Genomic DNA, 19,770 nt, shown 5'->3' with positions numbered 1-19,770 from the left:
TTATTTCATGCCTGTGACTCTCACTAGACTGTGACATCAAGTGACAGCAGGGGTGGGGCTTACTTTGCTGGCCATGGGTCCTCAGCTCCTAACACAGTGCCTGGTACAGAGTAGGCGCCACAAAAAAAAAAAAAAATAGTAATCGATCTGGACTGATGTCTGGAGTCAGCCAGCTCTGAGGAGAGTCTCTCCCTCCAGGCCTCAAAATCCAGGCTTTGCCTCTAGTCGTGAGATTTGAGGGCTGGCAGGAGAGGGGTGGCGGGAGAGGGGTGTCAGAGCTCTGTGAACCAAAGCCATCTCTCCACAGATGCTCTGTGTTCCTGCTGGATCAGAACGAGCTGGTGGCCAAGGTGTTCGATGGGGGCGTGGTGGATGATGAGGTGAGGCAGGGCCTTGAGGAGGGAGGGTGTGGCCGTGGTCCTGGGGGCCGGGAGTACGCAGTGGGCGCTGTGGAGCAGGCCCGATGGTTGATGGTCCGCTCTGCGACCGGCCACCAACTTCCTCTCTACGCCATCCCTGGCCCGGCAGAGCTATGAGATCCGCATCCCGGCCGACCAGGGCATCGCGGGCCACGTGGCGACCACGGGCCAGATTCTGAACATCCCGGACGCGTATGCACACCCACTTTTCTACCGCGGTGTGGACGACAGCACCGGCTTCCGGACGCGCAACATTCTCTGCTTTCCCATCAAGAACGAGAACCAGGGTGCGTGGTCCTGGCGGCTCCGGGAGGAGGGGTGGGGCGGGGCCTGAGCAGGATGGGGCGGAGCCGAGCGGACGTTCCACAAGCCTTCTCCACCACCCTAGTGTCCCTAAGCTGAAGGGATGGGTTTTCCCAAATACGTGATGTCCCTTGAGGACACCCTGGGAGGGCAGATCTCCGTCGGACACATCCACGGGTTCATCCTAGCCCCTCTTTGGTCCCCAGAGGTCATCGGTGTGGCCGAGCTGGTAAATAAGATCAACGGACCATGGTTCAGCAAGTTTGACGAGGATCTGGCGACAGCCTTCTCCATCTACTGTGGCATCAGCATCGCACATGTGAGGAGGACAGGGGCGTGCAGGACCCTCTGTTCTCTCCACATTGGCTCTCCTTGCTCTGTCCAGACGGGTCCGTGCCCTGCCCTGGGGCTCAGAGCCCTGCTGCTGGGTTGCTGTGCAATCTTCAGTACCTACTGGTCACCTCTGGCCTCAGTTTCCCATCAGAAAATCAGAGATACTACTTCCTGTCCTGTACAGTTAGCCTCCCAGGACTATGGGAGATCTGTTTTATTTCCCTCCATTCTCTGGAAGCAACCTCAACCCAAGCTCCTGGTTATTCTTTTTGGGATATGTTGGGTCTCATTGTCCAAGGCTGGCAGCTCTGGCCCAGGAATCCAACCCCTAGGCCCCCAACGCTGTCCCCCTTCCTTGCTTCTGTCTCTCTGTTGTGGGCCTCAGGTTCCATCACTGAAACCTGGGACAAGCTCAGGAGAGTGTGCCAAGTGCCAGCTCAAGTGCTAAGAGGCACTTGGAAGGAGGGGCAAGGGGAGGTCTGGATGAAAGTTGGAGGGGGCCCCCTACTCTGGGCTGGAGCTTGAAGGCTCAGACTGGGCCCAGCATGGGACAGGAAGGGGGCAGGGGTTCTATCTGATCCCATTGTCCCAGTCCTGGACGTTCTGAGATTTCACAGCCACCTTGCCTGAGCCCCATCTTTCCCTCTCTCCCCGCAGTCCCTCCTATACAAGAAAGTGAATGAGGCCCAGTATCGCAGCCACCTAGCCAACGAGATGATGATGTACCACATGAAGGTGAGCCCTGCACGGAGCTTCTGCCCTCCTTGTCAGGGCCCCAGGGTCCCCTGTAGCCCACCTTTTCCTCCCCTGCCTCCCCAAATCCTCAGGCGCCCAAGACAGGCTGGGCTTTCTTATCTTCCTCTCCTGAATATAAGAAGATAGACCCAGGGCTCCCCTGGTGGCGCAGTGGTTGAGAGTCCGCCTGCCGATGCAGGGGACATGGGTTTGTGCCCCAGTCCGGGAAGATCCCACATGCCACGGAGCGGCTGGGCCCGTGAGCCATGGTCGCTGAGCCTGCGCGTCCGGAGCCTGTGCTCCGCAACGGGAGAGGCCACTACAGTGAGAGGCCCGCGTACCGCAAGAAAAAAAAAAAAAAAAAGAAGATAGACCCAGAGCAATGCCTCGCCTTTTGCTCTGCTGCTCTCCTTCGGGGCAGCCGGCCTTCAAAGCAGTTTCTGGTTCAGCCCCAAGGCTGGCAGCACTACTTAGCCCAGGGAAGAATTGATTCAGCCAGGTGTTCCCAATGTCCAGGGATAATTCCCATCCTGGGAATTACTGAAGGCTGGGAAGCCCACCCAGGGCCCTTCTGACATACCCCTTAAATACAGTGGCCATGCATTCCTGGGCAGTCCCATTCCCAGACCTTGTGTTAGAAAAGCTGTCCCGGACTTTAGTTCAGAGTATGTGGTGGTCATTGTTCATTTGAACATTCCTCTCATCTGTGTCTAAACCAAAGTGTCACAGACTTTGTGGCTACGGTCAAAGCTGTAGCAGGAGGGATTGAGGTTAGACTCTGGGATGGTCCTCCCAAAAGAAGGAATCTTTAATTTATTGTCCATGAAAGGCTACCTGTGCTGTCATGAAGAGGTGTTCTCTGTCTCTGACAAGGATAGGCTGTCACAGATGAGGGTGGTCACTGGAAAGGAGGCCTAGTAGGTGGGCTGCAGGATGGTGAGGGGACGGCGGTGTTCTCCTGCCCGGTGATAACCCGTGGAGTGGATGGCCCGACTGGTGTGCATTCTGAGTGGGAGGTGCCCGCCACTGCGGGAAGTTGAGGTTGAAGACGTTGGATTGGGTGCAGGCCATCTTCTAATACCCCGGCTCGTTCCCTCTAGGTCTCTGACGATGAATACACCAAACTTCTCCATGATGGGATCCAGCCTGTGGCTGCCATTGACTCCAATTTTGCCTGTTTCACCTACACTCCTCGCTCTCTGCCCGAGGATGACACCTCCATGGTGAGCTGGCCTGTCCCACTTGAATGTGGAGGTGGAGAGTGCACAGCCGGAGATTGAAGTTAGATGTGCATAGGAACTTCCTGGCAAGACAGAGTCATCGAAGAAGGCTATAGAGTCTCCTCAGAGATGGAGGGGCATGTGGTCTGCCAGCATGGGCCACAGGGCCTGCCCAGGGGCCAGGGGCTGGACTGGAACCAACGATGGCCTCAGGATTGGCACCTCCCTCCCTGTTTTTCTAAGATTTTGTGTGAACTTGGTTCCAAGAGTTCTTAGATGTCATATTTCTAAGTTCATGGCTCCGAGAGTGCTCGGCTCTACCGTTTTATAGTTCTCTAGTTTAGATCTCAAGTTCCAAGACTCCAAAATGTTGGAGGCTCCAAGAAGGGCCAAGGCTGGGGGTGGGGTGGCCCATCTTGAAACTGACGATGCCTCTGATCCCTCCTTTCCACTCTCTCCAGGCCATCCTCAGCATGCTGCAGGACATGAATTTCATCAATAACTACAAAATTGACTGCCCAACGCTGGCCCGGTGTGTGTCCCCAGCCCTCCCCTCCGTGCAGGCAGCCCCATCTCTGCCTCCCTCCTAACTCTACTCTCACATCCATTGCCCCCTGCACTCTGGGAAGGACTGTCTGAGGATGCCTAGGGGAGGCCCACTCTTGTGAGGGTGGGGGGGACCTGTGAGTGAGAAGCAGTTCACAGACACTGGGACCACAGGATAGGAAAGGAATGGGGCAGGGCAGAGCCTGGAGGGTTTCCTGGAGGAGGAGAGCCTGAGGCCCCTGTGCTGCCCTCTCCCCTCCCCCAGGTTCTGTTTGATGGTGAAGAAGGGCTACCGGGATCCACCCTACCACAACTGGATGCACGCCTTTTCTGTCTCCCACTTCTGCTACCTGCTCTACAAGAACCTGGAGCTCGCCAACTACCTCGAGTGAGTGACTGCACTTCCCCCCATCTGGTAGCTGGTGGGGTCCCCTTCCCTGGGACAGGGTGGCACCTCCTGTGTGGCAGGCTTTACATACACTGCCTCACGGGACCCTCTTAACAGCCCAGTTAGAAAGGTACAAGGCCCCTTTCCAAGAAGGGGACCCAGGTGTCCTGAGCTCCTGTCCAGGCGGTTCCTGGACATCTGCAGTCAAATACTCAACCACTGAGCTATTCCCCTTATCCTGGACGTCTCGTCCAGCTGGCCCTCCTTTGGAAGTGTGGGGAGGCAGCAGTGGCTGACCTCCTTGTCCTGTGTCTCCTCCCAACCAGGGACATGGAGATCTTTGCCTTGTTTATTTCCTGCATGTGTCACGACCTGGACCACAGAGGCACAAACAACTCCTTCCAGGTGGCCTCGGTGAGACCCTGCCCTCGTCACAGTGGGCACCCTTTCCGAGGTGTCTGGGAGTCTCTGCGCTCCAGCCTGGGGAGAGGCGGGAGTTGGTGAGGCCAGGAGCCGGTTTAGAGATGGGAGGAGGCTCTTGCAGGCGTTGGGAGGTGGCGGGAGGAGCAGGCAGTTCTGAGCCTAATACGGCAGCACTTGCCTCTGGATGTGAGGAGTGATGGACTTTTCTCGGGCTTTTCCAGAAATCTGTGCTGGCCGCGCTCTACAGCTCAGAAGGTTCTGTCATGGAGGTACCACCGTTCTGCCCAATATCCCCGTTTCCACTGTCCCCTTAAAGCCAGTGACTTACTAAGTTAGACTGTGGCCCAGCTCGTCCCCCTCCCAAGCCCTCCTCCTCAGACAGGCTATGAGAGCTGCAGCCACCCCCAGGGCACGCCTGGCTCTTGTTCCCCGATGGGCTTGGCCCTAGGGGTGCAGGTGCGGCTGGGGGTACGAATCAGGCAGCAGGTTCCGCCTGAGCCCAGGTTTGCCGAGGGAGGACTTGCATTTAGCATGTTTCTCTCTGCATGTCTGGGGACACCCTGTGAAACCCCCTCCCCGCCCAGCCGGGCACAGGCTTCCCTGCCATCATACTCAGCTTTGCCCTAGACTGATGTGGGTGGGTCTGCACGCCCCCGATGGGAGCTCCTGGGGGCAGGGACAGAATCGGGGACATCTCTGAGTTCCCTGCACCTGGCAGAGGGCTTGGCACAGAGTGGGAGTCAGACTTGCAAGCTCGCCTTGCCCCACGCGGCCCCCGCAGGCCCCCTCCAGAGCTGCTACCGCTTGCACACCCCTAGAGACGAGGGGCTCGCTTCCTCTTGGGAGGCATGGTGGCAGCCCTGCTTCTGCCCTCCATGCCCTGGGCTTACCTGCCCCTCCTCTGAGTGACAGCCCTTCAGCATCAGGAGACAGGGTCCTTGCCCTCGCCTCGTCACCGCCCTTCCTTGTCAGCACACAAATGCTGGCTGCGTGAATTAGTGTCCAGGACTCCGAGGGATCATTTCAGAATCGTTCCAGCTTGAGAGGCCCTCAGAGCTTACCTTGTTGTGTCCTTCCATGTGACAGCTGAGGAATCCAAGGCTCAGAGGTGGCCAGGGACTTGCCCAGGGTCACAGAGAGGGTTGAAACAGAGCCCAGAAAGGGAACGGGCCCCGCACCCCCGACTCCCCAGTTCTGCCTGCTCAGCTCACCTTGGGGGCTGGGGCTGGGCCGGGCCTGCTCCCACTCTTGGGGTCAGTGAGGAGGGAAGCCCCCCACCCCAGCTGGACCCCCATCACTCCTCTCCCCCCAGAGGCACCACTTCGCTCAGGCCATCGCTATCCTCAACACCCACGGTTGCAACATCTTTGACCACTTCTCCCGGAAGGTGATGAGGCCGGGGGTGGGGCTGGGGGTGAGGAAATGGGAGCTGGGAGCTGGCCTGAGACGGGAGAAGGAGTGAAGCCGAGGGGTGGAGGTTCCTGAGGTCTGGGGGCAAGGGTGGGGTGTCTGGTCAGAGGCCTTGACACCCTCCCCCACCCCTGGCCCTGGCCCAGGACTATCAGCGCATGCTGGACCTGATGCGGGACATCATCTTGGCCACAGACCTGGCCCACCACCTCCGCATCTTCAAGGATCTCCAAAAGATGGCCGAAGGTGCCTGCCTTTAGCCCAGGCCTCAGGGATGGGGAGGGACCACCAAGAGGGGGATTCGCCTGGAGAGCATCCCCAGGGGTTTAGATCCACCCCTTCTGGCATCAACCCAGCAGGCAGACCCAGCCCTACATCCCTGGCTCCCATCCAGGGTGCTGAATTCCCTGGACCACTTTGGGGTGGGCCCTGGGGCCTTGCCCTCCGAGAGAGGGTACCAGGATGCTGGGTCCCTCTCCTTGACCCCGTTCTCTCCCCAACAGTGGGCTATGACCGAACCAACAAGCAGCATCACAGCCTCCTTCTCTGCCTCCTTATGACCTCCTGTGACCTCTCTGACCAGACCAAGGGCTGGAAGACAACGAGGAAGATTGCCGTAAGTGCTGCCCCAGCCTGGGAAGGCGCAGGCTGTACTCCCTGCCTGGCTCTGTGTGGCTCCCGCAGCCTGAACACCCTCCCTGTGCTGAGCTCAGCCTGTGGGGGAGACAGGAACCTGGACCCCCTCAGGACGACAGGTGGGGAGATTCAGGGAGGGGCATGGACTCACTGGGGGGGTCACTCATAGCAAATCAGTGGCTGGTGGAAGGTGGGCCAGAACCCAGCCACTCCTTCCCATCTGGGGCCCATCCCCCTGCCAGGCCGGAGATGGTGAGGGCAGGTCCTGAGGTCACAGTGCCTCAGTTTGCCCCCTTGGGAATGGGCTGTGGAGGAGCGTGGGTGGATGGATCCCACTCACAGGAGGTAATGAGAGTGTTGACCTTTCAGGAGCTGATCTACAAAGAGTTCTTTTCCCAAGGAGACTTGGTATGTAGGGAGTGACCGCAGGGTGTCCAGGTTGGGGGAGGGTTCCTAGCCTGGGCCCCGGGAGGGCTGGGTTAGCCTGATCCGGGTGCTTATGGAGGAAGGAGAGGGCCAGGCCTGACGACTTGATGCCTGCAGGAGAAGGCCATGGGCAACAGGCCAATGGAGATGATGGACCGTGAGAAGGCCTACATCCCCGAGCTGCAGATCAGCTTCATGGAGCACATCGCAATGCCCATCTACAAGTGAGCGATCTCGTGGGGCCTGCTAGGGACCCCAGCCAGGGACAGCAGGGTGGGTGGGATGGGGCTGGCTGTGGCTGTCACAGCAGACACAAGTGGTGGGCTGGCCTGGCTCTGCTCCAGCTCATCCACTCCCTGCCTCTGGGCACAACCTCTCCTGCTTTGCCCCTAAATGGGCCCTTCACTTCATCCTTGGTCCCTTATGGAAAGAGACCGCCATGTTCTCCTTGTGCTTCCCATCCTATGCCTCATACTCTTGTGGAAGTTTTACCTGTGGTCCAGCCCTAATCTTTCTTGCTGCTCACAGTCTAATTTCTGACCTCTTACCCTGCGCCCTCACATCCCCAGGCTGCTGCAGGACCTGTTCCCCAAAGCAGCAGAGCTGTATGAACGTGTGGCCTCTAATCGTGAGCACTGGACCAAAGTGTCGCACAAGTTCACCATCCGCGGCCTCCCAAGCAACAACTCGCTGGACTTCCTGGACGAGGAGTACGAGGTGCCTGACCTGGATGGTGCTGGGGCCCCCATCAATGGCTGTTGCAGCCTCGATGCTGAGTGAGTCCCTCCTGGGACTCCTCTTCACCCAGGCCTCCTCCCACAACTCTCCACTGGCCTGGCCACATGCCCTGGGACCAGAGCCACGGGTCCTGGATTCTAGACCAGGACTTCCCATGTGACCCCGGGCAAGGCCGACCTTCCACGGCCTCAGCTTTCTCGTCTGTATAATGGAAGACTTCCAGCCTCACCAGGACTTTATTTGTCCTCTGAGAGCACAGGGATGACAATGAACAGTGCGCCCTGCTCTGCACCTCTGACCACACCTTGGCAAGTGCCCCCCCTCAGGCCACTCTTCCGAGGCAGCCTGGATGGTTTCTCTTGGGCCCCATTTCTGCCCCACCAGATCTGTGCCCTTTTCCTCTGAGGACACCCCCTGCCCCCCAGGATCCTCACGCAAGAAGGTGAGACATCTGAGTGGGCAGAGTGTGGGTCTTAGAGACAGTCATCAGCTTGGCTGGGGGACTAGAAATAGCGATGGGGCCACAGGTGGCCCTGAGGACTGCCACTGTACTTATAGTGGAGACTGGGACCTGAGGAGATGAAGGGGTCCCATAAGGAAGCTGCCAGGGGGGCAGCTCAGTGCTCTGGGAGAGGGGCTCAGGAAGAAAGCAGGATAAGAACAGTGGGCAGGAAGGATGCCTGGGCTGGGAGGCAGGCCCATCATGGGTCAGCAGTGCTTCATCCTGGCTGTCCCTGGGCAAGTCCCTTCCCCTATCTGGATGAAACAGGAGGGTGAGACAATCCATTCTCTAAGACCCCTTTTAGATCAAAGTCCCCATAGCTCTGTGGAGTCCCAGGAGAGGCCATGGAGTGTCCCTGGACCCCTGGGGCAGAGAGCCAACACTGAGTCCCTCAGTGGCCCCCTGAGTGCACCCCCTTAGCCCGAGCCCCTCCTGCATTCCTGCAGCCAGAGGGGAACCTGGCCTCAGCCCTGGTAGGGCTTGTCTCCTCTTCAAGGCCATATCCACCTGTGCCCCGGGGCTAGGGAGACCCAATAGGGCTGGGCCTCTGGGGTCATCCCAGCCGCAGGTTCCTCCTTTCTCTGTTCTGTTCAGTACAGTGTTGTGGGCTGGGGGGAGGGGGCCACCTGCCTTACCTATTCTGAGCTGCCTTTAGAGAGATGCGTTTTTCTAGGACTCTGTGCAACTGTTGAATATGGTCCTGTGGGCTGACCGCTTTGTACATGAGAATAAATCTATTTCTTTCTACCAACCCTCCCCCACAGGGCTGTTTGCAGACTTTGTATGTGGGGTTGGAGGCGGGGGTGGGGAAACAGCCCTGGGGGAGGCAAATGCCTTTTAGAACTCTCAGGCTACTGGAGGCCCCACCTCTGCTGCCTAGCCCCTCTTCTGGGGGAGTCCTAGACCTGCTGGGGTATCCCCGGACCAGTCCTGTGACAGATAGTAGGGACTTAGGTGTGGATGGCAGATACAGAGGCCTGAGCATGGGGCAGCGATTGTGGACTGGAAAGGGAGAATTGAGGGGCTGAAGCAATCAAGGAGGCTGCCTAGAGGAGGTGACCTGGTACTTCTCCTAGACCCTCTGTCTGCTGGCCTTCCTTAGTCATGAGTGCCCATACAGCCGAGGCCTGGGCCTCTGAACCCCCTCCGAGCCACGGGGATGCCTGTCTGTGTCCCTGTAAATCCAGCCAGAGGGGTAACCTTGAGTCTGACTCTACCTCAGATACAGCCCTGGGTTATGGCTGCGGGGTGGGTTCCCTGCTCTCCTGGCTGTGAGAGTGTTTGCTTCTGCACAGACAGAGAGGGGCAGGTCCCAGATTGGGGACCATGAGGAGGCTCTGACTGGCACAGTCTCCATACCCCACTCCCCACTTGCCTATACCCCTCCCATCTTCTATCCCTGTTCATCTCTCCCAGATCAGTAAAGGTTGGCACGTTAAGGGACTGAGCACTGGGTTCTCCTTTCCTAGGAGAAGGAGGGCTGGGAGGAGAGAGACAGGATCATCTTGAGACCACCCACAATGGCCCCAGGGTGCCAGCTGTGCCTTTGGGACCACAGAGCCTGTCTGCTTCTTCTGCCCCACAGTCTGTCATGCTTTGGAATCTGCTCCTCTGGGCTGAATGGTCCCAGGGCTCTAGACTCCCCTTGGGGCCATGGGGTCCAGGCCCCTCCCCTGCCCAGCCCCTCCTTTGGGCTCCCGCAGTCTGTCTGCCCTCTCACAGCACAGGACCCAGGCTGACCAGTGGGCCCCCAGGTGGGGATGAATCAGTTCCTGGCCCAAAGCTGACACGGGAGGACTATTCTAATGGTGCCCAGCTGAAGCCAGCGTCGGTGCGGGCTGACATAGGTGCTCCTCTACCTGTGACCCCCAACCCCGAATGTGTGTGTGTGTGTGTCCTCTTCCACAAGCCTTTGGACAAAGTGGAAGCACATCCTGGGTACCCACCCCTGGGCCTTACTTCCCCTGCCTTGCATCTGCTGTCTGCAGCCCAGCACTCCCTTGAGGACATTTAATCCCATTCGAGGCCCTCCCTCCTTGCCACCAAATTAAACAACTCACAAATATTTCCTCATGCACTCGGGACCCTACGCTGAGGCCCAGAGCTAAATTCATCCTTGTCCCTGGTCTGGAGGGTCTAACAGCCCGGTGGGGGAGACACAGGCCATGATACCTATGGTCCCAGGCAGGGGCCTGAGAAGAACAGCAAGGTTTGGAAGATGAGCAGGCATTTTCCTGCGGGCAAAGGGGGTTGGGCACCCCTGGGAGAAGGACCTGCTCCTACAAATGCACGGAGAAGGGGAGTGGAGTGGCTGGCACACAGGGAATGGAGACTTGGAGGGGGAGCCAAGGCCAGATCAGGGAGGGCCATGAATGCCAGGCTGTGGAGTTCGGCTTGATTTTGTGGGCAGCGGGGAGCCAGGGAAAGGTTTTCAGTGGGGAGTGGCTCAGACAAGCATTTTAGAAGCTCCAGCAGGAGGACAGAGCAAGGACTGGGCGGGAGAGGTTGGGCAGGGATCATTCTAGGGCGATGCTCCATGCCCTGGGCGAGGCGAGGGAGGAGGAATTCAAGACGCATTGGACCAATTGGATGGGGGCGAGGGCAGAGGGCGGACTGGCAAGTGCCCTGGAAAATGAGCTGGGAAACGAACCGGCTCGTGAGCAGCCCCGGGCAGCTTTTCAGCACCACTTTCACCGGCAACTGGGTGTTGGGTGGAGCCTCTAGCAGGAGGTGAGCTCCCTGGGAAGATGGGCGGGGCAGCTGTTTGGGGCTGCCAGGGGAGGGGGTGGGAGGAGGGTGTGGGAGGACAGATGGGAGGAGGGCCATGCATCTGCAGAGCCACGGGCAGCCCTCACCAGGTTAGAGAACCCAAGGCTTAGCCCCAGGGCTCCTAGTGGCTGCCCTGCCCTCCCAACTTAATGGTTTCATTTTACATGAAACCTCACGATTCTTTTATTTTTTTTAATTTAATTAATTTTTTTATACAGCAGGTTCTTATTAGTCATCCTTTTTATACATATTAGTGTATACATGTCAATCCCAATCTCCCAATTCATCCCACCACCACCCCCACCCACCCCCGCGCCACTTTCTCCCCCCTTGGTGTCCATACGTTTGTTCTTTACATCTGTGTCTCTATTTCTGCCCTGCAAACCGGTACAGATGAACTGGTTTGCAGGGCAGAAACCTCACGATTCTGTGGCGTAGATACTATTAGTCTCATTCTGTAGCCAAGAAGCTTGAGGTTCAGGAGTTTAAGTAATCGGCCAAGGTTGGTGTGAGCCTGACTCCTCTCCAAGGGCTCTTTCTCCGAGATAGAGGAAGGAGATTCAGGAGGGCAGGGTCCCACCTAGAACTCACACTGCAGGCTAGACCTGGGGAGCTGGTCTATGTCTCCCACATCACTATGTCCCCACATCCGTCCAGTGCTGGGATCAGGGTCAGGGAGGGGATGGTGTGGGTTAGAACAGCGGACCCTCTTTTCTCTTCACACCTGCCCTGAACCATTCCTCTGGCTCTCAGCTTAGACTCCTCGGGCGGTGTGTGCCTGCTGGGTGCATGTGGTTTCTCTCCTCAGTTAGACTGGGAGCCTGATAAGGGCGGGAACAGGTCTGCCTCAGCTCTGGTTTCCCACATCCCTCCTCAGTGTTTGGCACATAGTAGGTGCTCAAAACAGGTGTGTTGATTGACAGAAAGTGGCAGAGTCAGGACTCCAATGCATGCATTGATCAAAACTCAGCTGAACAATGAGGGAGACCCTCTGAAAATCTCCAGAATTCTCTCTCTCTGCAGCTCTTTCATCTCTGGCACTCTGCCCTGTAAACTCTAGCCATCTAGCCTCTTCAGACTCACAGCTCCATCTCCTCAACCCAGGGGGCTTTCCAGGCTTCATCTGGTTCATCCTGCCTGCATGGTGGCCTGGAAACTCTCTCCAGGCAGTGTGGGCAATGGTAGGGTTTACATGTGTTCTCTGCCTCTTAAGACCCCAAACATTGCCTGATAACCAATGCCTTGAAAACCTTTATTTCCTACCTTTTGTCATTTTGTTGTTGCTATTTCAGGTAGGAGGGTAAATTTGGTCTTTATTACTCCATCTTTGATGGGAGTGTAAGTCTATTTTATAACTTTCATTGCAGTATAGTATACCATGTAGGAATGTTGACAGACATTTGGGTATTAATGTTTTAGCCACTAGAAACAATGACCATATGACTATTCTTGTGTATGTATGTATTTTGTGTATTTCATTGTATGAATACCTTTACTCCTGCTGTTGATGCATATCTTCTAGCTTCCGTCTAGGACCATTCCTTTTTATCTATGAACACTCTTTCAGTATTCCTTTTATAGCAGGTCTGCTGCTGCTGAATCACCCTGGTTTTTGTTAGTTTGAAAATGTCTTTGTTTTTCCTTTATTCTTGAAGGATGTTTTTGCAGCTATCGAATTCTAGGCTAGGGAAGGATTTTCTTGTAGCACTTTGAAGATAACATTCTATTCTCTTTTTGACTTTCATTGTTTCTGATGAGAAGTCAGCTATCAGTCTTATTATTGTGACTTCAAAAGTAATGCATCTCTTTCTCTGGCTGCTTTGAAGATTTTATCTTTGTGGTTTTCAGCAGTTTTATTGCTATATGCTTAGATATGGTTTTCTTTGTATTTAGCCTGCTTTAGAATCATAATGTGTCTTGAATCTGTGATGATTTTCCCTCTTCTCAATTCAATCTTCATCAAGTGTAGATAAGTCATTTCTCATAATTCAATGCATGCTAAGAACATCCTACAAAATTTTACTGAAATCCTGGGATAACAAGAAAGAAATGATGCAGAGGTGGGGAAAATATTTGTAATCAACCACTAGGTTCTCATCCTTGGGGTTCAAATTCACACCTCTCCTTAGGAGAGAAGGGTCACCAGTGGTGGTCTCTCTCTTTAGCTCCTGATCTATAACTGAGGATCTGTCCCTGACAAGACATCCCTACCTGGAATCAAGACTTTCCACTTTGTTGGGTGGCTGATAAGAGAGAAAAAGTACTTTCTCTCTGTCTCTCTAAATTTTACCTCTCAGTCAACACATTTTAATGCAGAACAGTTCAGTATTTAATTGTTTAGAACTTCTACATATCAGAATAGAAGTCTGGATTTACCATCGAAGGGAATTCCCTTCATGATAGTAAGTAGATCCCTGAGTGCTGAGTTCTAGCCCAACAGAATAAAGAAGGGCCAACGGGCAGACAGGTTCCCCTGCCCTGGCAGGTTTCTTACTCTTTCCTTTGACCATTAGGCTTCAAGTGCACCTGTATGTGGAGGCAGGAGGGCATCAGGGAGCAACCGTCACACTTCTAGCTCTATCTCTATCAGCTCATTTGCTGTTTCAGTGGTGAACCAAAGTGGAAGCACCCTTGTACCTGGTCTGAGTCACCATTCTCACCAATCTTTGCACCTGGGGGAACCCTCTGTGATCTGTCCCAGCTCACTGGTCTGTATATCTTTTCTGAATTTCAGATACAAACATCCAGTTGCCCAGTCCCTTCTGGATTGCTTTCCTGTGTTATAGAAGCTGGAAAACGAAAGTAACATTTCCCACATTCCACGTGGGTTTCACCTGTAACCTGGGTTCCACATAGAAGATGTTCCGTTCTCTTTTTTTTTTGGCCACTCTGTGTGGCTTGTGGGATCTTAGTTCCCTGAGCATGGATTGATCCTGGGCCCTCGGCAGTGAAAGCACAGGGTCCTAACCACTGGACCACCAGGTAATTCACAAGGTGTTCCTGATAAGACATGGAAGTGGAAGGAAATGATGGGCACTGATGTCTGCATGCAGATAGATAAGATCACCTGGAAAGCATCTGTGATGGGGGTGTCTGGGTGTTCTGGGGCATCCGTGGAGGAGTTTTTAACAGCCATCACCTCACATAGGTGCCAAGCAACAGGTGGCAGGGTGGTGATATTTCCACTAGAAAATTCCCCTGGTGTGGATGGGTGTTTTGGCTGACTGCTTTGGCCCTGACCTTTAACTGTGTAGCAGTGAGCCTGATTCTCTTCTCCTTCTGCTTAAACCTGTATGGATTGTGGTGTAGACAGCCAAGAACCTCAACTGACAGTTCTCTTGAAGCACTGATCTCATTAGTTGTGATTGTCCATCTTCCCCAATAAAATGTGAGCTCCCTGGGCTTCCCTGGTGGCGCAGTGGTTGAGAGTCTGCCTGCCGAGGCAGGGGACACGGGTTTCTGCCCCGGTCCGGGAAGATCCCCTGCCGCGGAGCGGCTGGGCCCGTGAGCCATGGCCGCTGAGCCTGCGCGTCCAGAGCCTGTGCTCCGCAACGGGAGAGGCCACAACAGTGAGAGGCCCGCGTACCGCAAAAACAAACAAACAAAAACAACAAACTGGCTTCCAGAACACCGGCAGGCTTCAGGATATTCACCAGGAGTAGGCCTATAAAAGTAGGACAGAGAAAAATAACTGAATTTATATTATATCAATCATCAAATGAATTTAAAACTATCACCAATGGAAAATTCCTCCCTAAAGAAATGTCACCCCAAACTACATCTTGTTTTCATCTCTTCATGTGACCTGTGACTCCTTATCCCTAGGTCCTCTTAACAACCAAACCCAGGCCCCCAATTCTGTGTTCTTTCTTATCTCTTAGCAGTTTTCTCATGACACTCTTCTAAGTTGCTGGATGGGTTTACCTGGACCCTCTTGGCGGCTGGCAGATGTACCACTAAGGGAAGAAGCTAGGCGGTAGAGTGCGGTGGTGAAGGATGTGGTGTCTGCCATCAGGAAGACCTGGATCAAGTCTCTGCTCTGCCAGTTCCCTGCTGTGAGACTGTGTGTGAGGCACTTACCTTCCCTGAGTCTCAATTTCCTCGTCTATAAAATGGGAAGAATGGTAAATCTTCTTGAGGCTGTTGTGAGGATTAAATGAGAAAAGGCAGGAGAGCCTTTGGCCACTGTCAAAGCTGCCAGCTGTGGAATTGCAGGGCTCTATCAGGGTGCATTTCTGGGAATGAGGAGCATTACTTCATTTTTGGCAAAAGCTGAGGGGTCAGGGGAGTGGTCCCAGGAAGAAAGCTTCAGTCTCAGATACAGAAAGGGCAGGTTCAAGAGTTTGAAAGAGGTAACTGTGGCATTCTGGGTTAGTGTATTGAATTGTGTCCCCCAAACGATATATTAAAGGCCCTGGACTTCCCTGGTGGTCCAGTGGTAAAGAATCTGCCTTCCAATGCAGGGGACACAGGTTCAATCCCTGATCGGGGAACTAAGATCCCATCAATCCCTGATCGGGGAACTAAGATCCCACATGCTGCAGAGCAACTAAGCCTGCGTGCTGCAAACTACAGAGACCACGCACTCTGGAGCCTGTATGCCACAACTAGAGAGAAGCCCGGCTGCCACAAAGAAAGATCCCACGTGCCTCAACAGAGATCCCGCGTGCCGCAACTAAGACCCAATGCAGCCAAAGAAAGAAAGAAAAATAAATAAATATTTTTTAAAAAGATATATTCAAGTCCCATCCCATCCCTCGGTACCTGTGAATATGACCTTATTTGGAGATAGGGTCTTTGCAGATGTCGTTAAGTTGAGGTCCTTATGAGAAGAAGGAAATTTGGACATAGAGACACACAGGAAAATGGCCACGTGAAAACAGAGGCAGAGATTGGAGTGATGCGGCCATAGCCAAGCAACGCCAAGGATTGCCAGCAACCACAGAAGCTAGGAGAGGGTCAAGGAAGATCCTCCCCTAGAGCCTTCAGAGAGAGCACGGTCCTGCCAACCCTGTGATTTCAGACTTCTATCCTCCAGAGCCCTGAGAGAATACATTTCTTTTGTTCGAAGCCTCCCAGTTTGCGGTATTTTGTTACAGCAGCCCAAGGAAACAACACAGTGGGTGAGGCAGGGGGCAGGGTACTTCAGCTCACAGGGCACAGATGGATTGGAGGGAGGAGGGGAAATAACTGATCATCATTTTCAAGCTTTGGTGTCTTGGGGCCAGCTGGCAGGACACCTAATCACTGAAGACCATCTGGGACATACACACAAAAGCCTAGCCGTCTTGCCTCAAAATGGGACAGCTCTGCAATACAATCCATGATTTATGCTCCAGAACCTCCTTCCCCACCAGGCTGAGGCTAGGGTCCCCTTAGACCACATCTGTCCTCAGTTCCTTCCCCTTTCCTGTCCTGCTTGCCTCACTCCCTTCCAGGTTGTTTCTGACAAACACTCCCATCCCCATCAACCACGTGGCCACCATCACTCAGAGTGGTCAGTACACACTTCCCCAGGCCCAGTCATGTGCTGTGCACCTGGTGTTGGTGCAGAAATTTAAGGCAGGCCCCTGCCCCGAGGGAGCTCACAGTAACCTGGGTGAAACATTAATTTATTCATTATTCAACTAGTTAATTAATTAAACACACATTTGTTGAAAACATACTATGTGCCGTCCCTGGCTGGGCATTGGAAAGGCTGCAGAGAGATCAACGAAACAGGCCAACAAGCTTGTAGAGGGATAAACAATCAAACTGGGATAGGCTGGGGCCTGGGACCCTTTACTGCAGTGCTTGCACCTGGATAAACGTCTCTTCAAGCAACAGAATACAAAGAAAACAAAGACTAGAAGTAACAACACACATGCGTAGTTGAGGCAATTAGAACCAACAGGCTACAAAAAGGCCACAAACCAACTGCCAGTTGGGAGGTGCCAGGAGCAAAAGCTCGGGGCTGCGCATGATCCCTGCACACAGCACCACCAAGGGGGTGGGCAGACCACCTAAGCCACCCCTCTGGCCTGACCCACTAATCTGCCGCTACCCTCACCCCATGTAAGGGACCAGCCCTCCCTCCTCGGGAGCGAGCAAGGGCACCTGTTACTTGCTTTCATTCCCTTGTGCCTCAGCACGAGTCCCAGTAAAGCCTTGCTTGAATTCCTCATCTGGATTCTTATCAATTTCTATTGATTAAAGAGTCCAAGGACCCGAGTAGGTAACGTAACAAACTCACAAGCAAATGTAGAACTGTAACAATGCCAGCTGGGCCATTAAGGAAAAGTAGATGTTGCTACAAGAGCCTTTGACAAGGGGATTTGACCTGGTCATGGTGGTCAGCGGAGTCTTAACAAAAGGAGGGAGGCCGGGCTAAGACATCAGGTGGTAAGAGTTAACTAGGAAAAGAGGGGAGGGAACAGCTTGTGTGGAGAGGCCCCATGGCTGGAGGAAGCACAAGAAGAAGAAGGGACTTCAGCAAGGTCAGTGGAGGGTGTGGCTGGGAGAGTATGAGAGGGGGAGGGGATTGTGTGTAAGAAGAGGCGCAGGAGGCAGGCAGAGGCCAGGCTGTGTTAGAGAGTTTGGGCTTTATCCCCAAAGGAATTAACATGAAGGGTTTTCAGTAGGCACGCTACCTGGTCAGAAATGGAGACACCCACTCTGGCTGCAGCACAGGTAAGAGCCCTTAGGATGGCTTCAGTGCTGTGGACAGAACAGTGAGGGAGCTCTTGCAGTGGTTCAGGTGAGAATGTGATAGTAACACGGGTCACGGTCACGGAAGATGGAAAGAAATGCACAGATTTGAGAGACAGCCTTGGTGATGGTTGGATATGATGTGTGGGAGGGAGAGAGATGGGTTGATGGTTACCCTACTTTTCTGGCTGTGCAAAGAGATAGATGGTGGTGCCATTTGCTGGGAGAAGGATCCCTGAAAGAGGATCAGATTTGAAGGAGAAAATCCTAAATTCAGGCAAAAGTCCTTTGTTAAACCCGATGGTTGAGGGATGTCAGCTGTTACCATCTACTCATTCAAAAGTTATTTAATGAGCAATTGCTGGGCTTCCCTGGTGGCGCAGTGGTTCAGAATCCGCCTGCCAATGCAGGAGACACGGGTTTGAGCCCTGGTCCGGGAAGATCCTACATGCTGTGGAGCAAAAAAGCCCATGCGCCACAACTACTGAGCCTGCGCTCTACAGCGCATGAGCCACAGCTACTGAAGCCCGCGTGCTACAACTACTGAAGCCCACGCGCCTAGAGCCTGTGCTCTGCATCAAGAGAAGCCACCGCAATGCGAAGCCTGTGCACTGCAACGTAGAGTAGCCCCTGCTCGCTGCAACTAGAGAAAGCCTGCACACAGCAACAAAGACCCAACTTAACCAAAAATCAATCAATCAATCAAAAAAAAATGTGCTTGCTATATGCTGGGCCCTGTGCCAGGTGCTGGAGATTAAAGGGAAGGGAATTAACATTTGGTGCACAATTCTGCGAGGAGGTGGGGTAGAGAGATTAAGATGGTCATTATGGTATTAGACAGACTTGGCTTTGAGGCCTGGCTCTACAGCTTTCTAGTTGTATGACCTTAGGCAAGTCACTTAAACTCTTTGTGTCTTAGGAACCTCTGTAAAATGGGATTTATCAATACATCTGTATCTCCTAGAATGTTGTATGGGTATGGTGACAACACATGTAATGCCTTTAGCACAGTGCTTGGCACACAGTAAGTGCTTAATAAAAATATGCTATTATTGGTTCTCTATGTAAGGCACTGTCATGTGTCATTCTGTTCAATATCTAATCCTTACTACAGCATCATGAGGAGAGAATTATTGCTGTATCTCATTTCAGAGAAAAGGCAGCCCTGCTGATTGTCTCCCCAACAGCCTTTCCCCTCTTCCTCACTGTAAGGAAGTAGGTTTTATTTGAGTGTTCATCATTCTACATTCAGGAAAGCTGGCTCCCTCTCTTGTCTCAGGGTGTAAATCCCGATTAGTCTAAACCAATCATGGTAAGTCCACTCCCCTATCCAATGACTGATTTAGGCAGTCATAGGGTCCATTCCTACCCAGTTATGAACTCATTCACGTTGCCCAGGAATGTCCTGGTCTTAGCACTAGTAATGCTGATTCCCAGGAAACACGTCAGTCCTGGGCAGACTGGGTTGGTTGGTCACCCTGCTTAGCCACTGAGACCTGAGCAGGAGACTTCTACAGGTATCTGTGTGTGTGTGTGTGTGTGTGTGAGAGAGAGAGAGAGAGAGAGAGAGAGAGTGGGAGGGAGGGAGGGAGGGAGGGAGGGAGAGAGATGGGGCATCTGGAAAACTTTCTCTTTGCTAAGAATAAATGGTAAAGGCATATGTGGGAGGACACGCCCTCTTTGCTGGATGTCTTTGTTTCTATATGCTATGCTTGGAGTTGCTGTAGCCATCCCCTGACCACAAGAAGAAATAAACGACATGCTGAAGATGGCAGGGAGAAGAAATAGAAAACACCTGGGACCTTGAGGCAATGGCTGGGCTGGAAGTGCTTAGCTCAGGAGTTGTTGCTATGAGAGTGATAAACTACAATATCTACTGATATCTGTTGCTTGCAACCAAAAGCATCCTGGTGCAAAATGGCACCCAGCTGGGTATAAGCCTGTCTCCATCCTGATGTTCATATCTTTTTTTTTTGCGGTACGCGGGCCTCTCACTGTTGTGGCCTCTCCTGTTGCGGAGCACAGGCTCCGGACGCGCAGGCTCAGCAGCCATGGCTCACGGGCCCAGCCGCTCCATGGCATGTGGGATCTTCCCAGACCGGGGCACGAACCTGTGTCCCCTGCATCGGCAGGCGGACTCTCAACCGCTGCGCCACCAGGGAAGCCCTGATGTTCATATCTTAATACTAAACACTAGGACAGAGATAAGACAAACTCTGGGAACAATTCCATTTG

At 53.7% G+C, this 19,770-nt stretch overlaps 1 protein-coding gene across 15 annotated transcripts in view; it reads left to right on the top strand.

Moving 5' to 3' along the window:
* PDE2A (phosphodiesterase 2A) overlaps window positions 1-19,770 on the top strand; it is a 118,923-nt gene that overhangs the window by 88,293 nt on the left and 10,860 nt on the right. For 13 of the 15 annotated variants that reach the window (XM_030760533.2, XM_089915283.1, XM_089915284.1 and 10 more), the window contains 15 exons: window positions 308-380; window positions 529-706; window positions 929-1,041; window positions 1,713-1,790; window positions 2,891-3,013; window positions 3,472-3,542; window positions 3,822-3,944; window positions 4,271-4,358; window positions 4,589-4,636; window positions 5,680-5,754; window positions 5,924-6,023; window positions 6,281-6,393; window positions 6,783-6,821; window positions 6,957-7,063; window positions 7,409-8,830. In XM_030760533.2, coding sequence (XP_030616393.1) covers window positions 308-380; window positions 529-706; window positions 929-1,041; window positions 1,713-1,790; window positions 2,891-3,013; window positions 3,472-3,542; window positions 3,822-3,944; window positions 4,271-4,358; window positions 4,589-4,636; window positions 5,680-5,754; window positions 5,924-6,023; window positions 6,281-6,393; window positions 6,783-6,821; window positions 6,957-7,063; window positions 7,409-7,619 — 1,540 coding nt within the window. In that variant the 3' untranslated portion in view covers window positions 7,620-8,830. Of the gene's footprint in view, window positions 1-307; window positions 381-528; window positions 707-928; window positions 1,042-1,712; window positions 1,791-2,890; window positions 3,014-3,471; window positions 3,543-3,821; window positions 3,945-4,270; window positions 4,359-4,588; window positions 4,637-5,679; window positions 5,755-5,923; window positions 6,024-6,280; window positions 6,394-6,782; window positions 6,822-6,956; window positions 7,064-7,408; window positions 8,831-19,770 lie in introns of those variants that run through there. The other 2 variants (XM_089915280.1, XM_089915279.1) reach the window with 2 other exon arrangements.

Source organism: Delphinapterus leucas, chromosome 7, assembly GCF_059928025.1.
Source record: "Delphinapterus leucas isolate spDelLeu-1000000601 "Yukka" chromosome 7, BTC_Dleu_Yukka2, whole genome shotgun sequence".
Lineage (NCBI taxonomy): Eukaryota > Metazoa > Chordata > Mammalia > Artiodactyla > Monodontidae > Delphinapterus > Delphinapterus leucas.
Note: the sequence above shows the minus strand (reverse complement) of the source record. Positions and strands in the feature narration are given on the sequence as shown.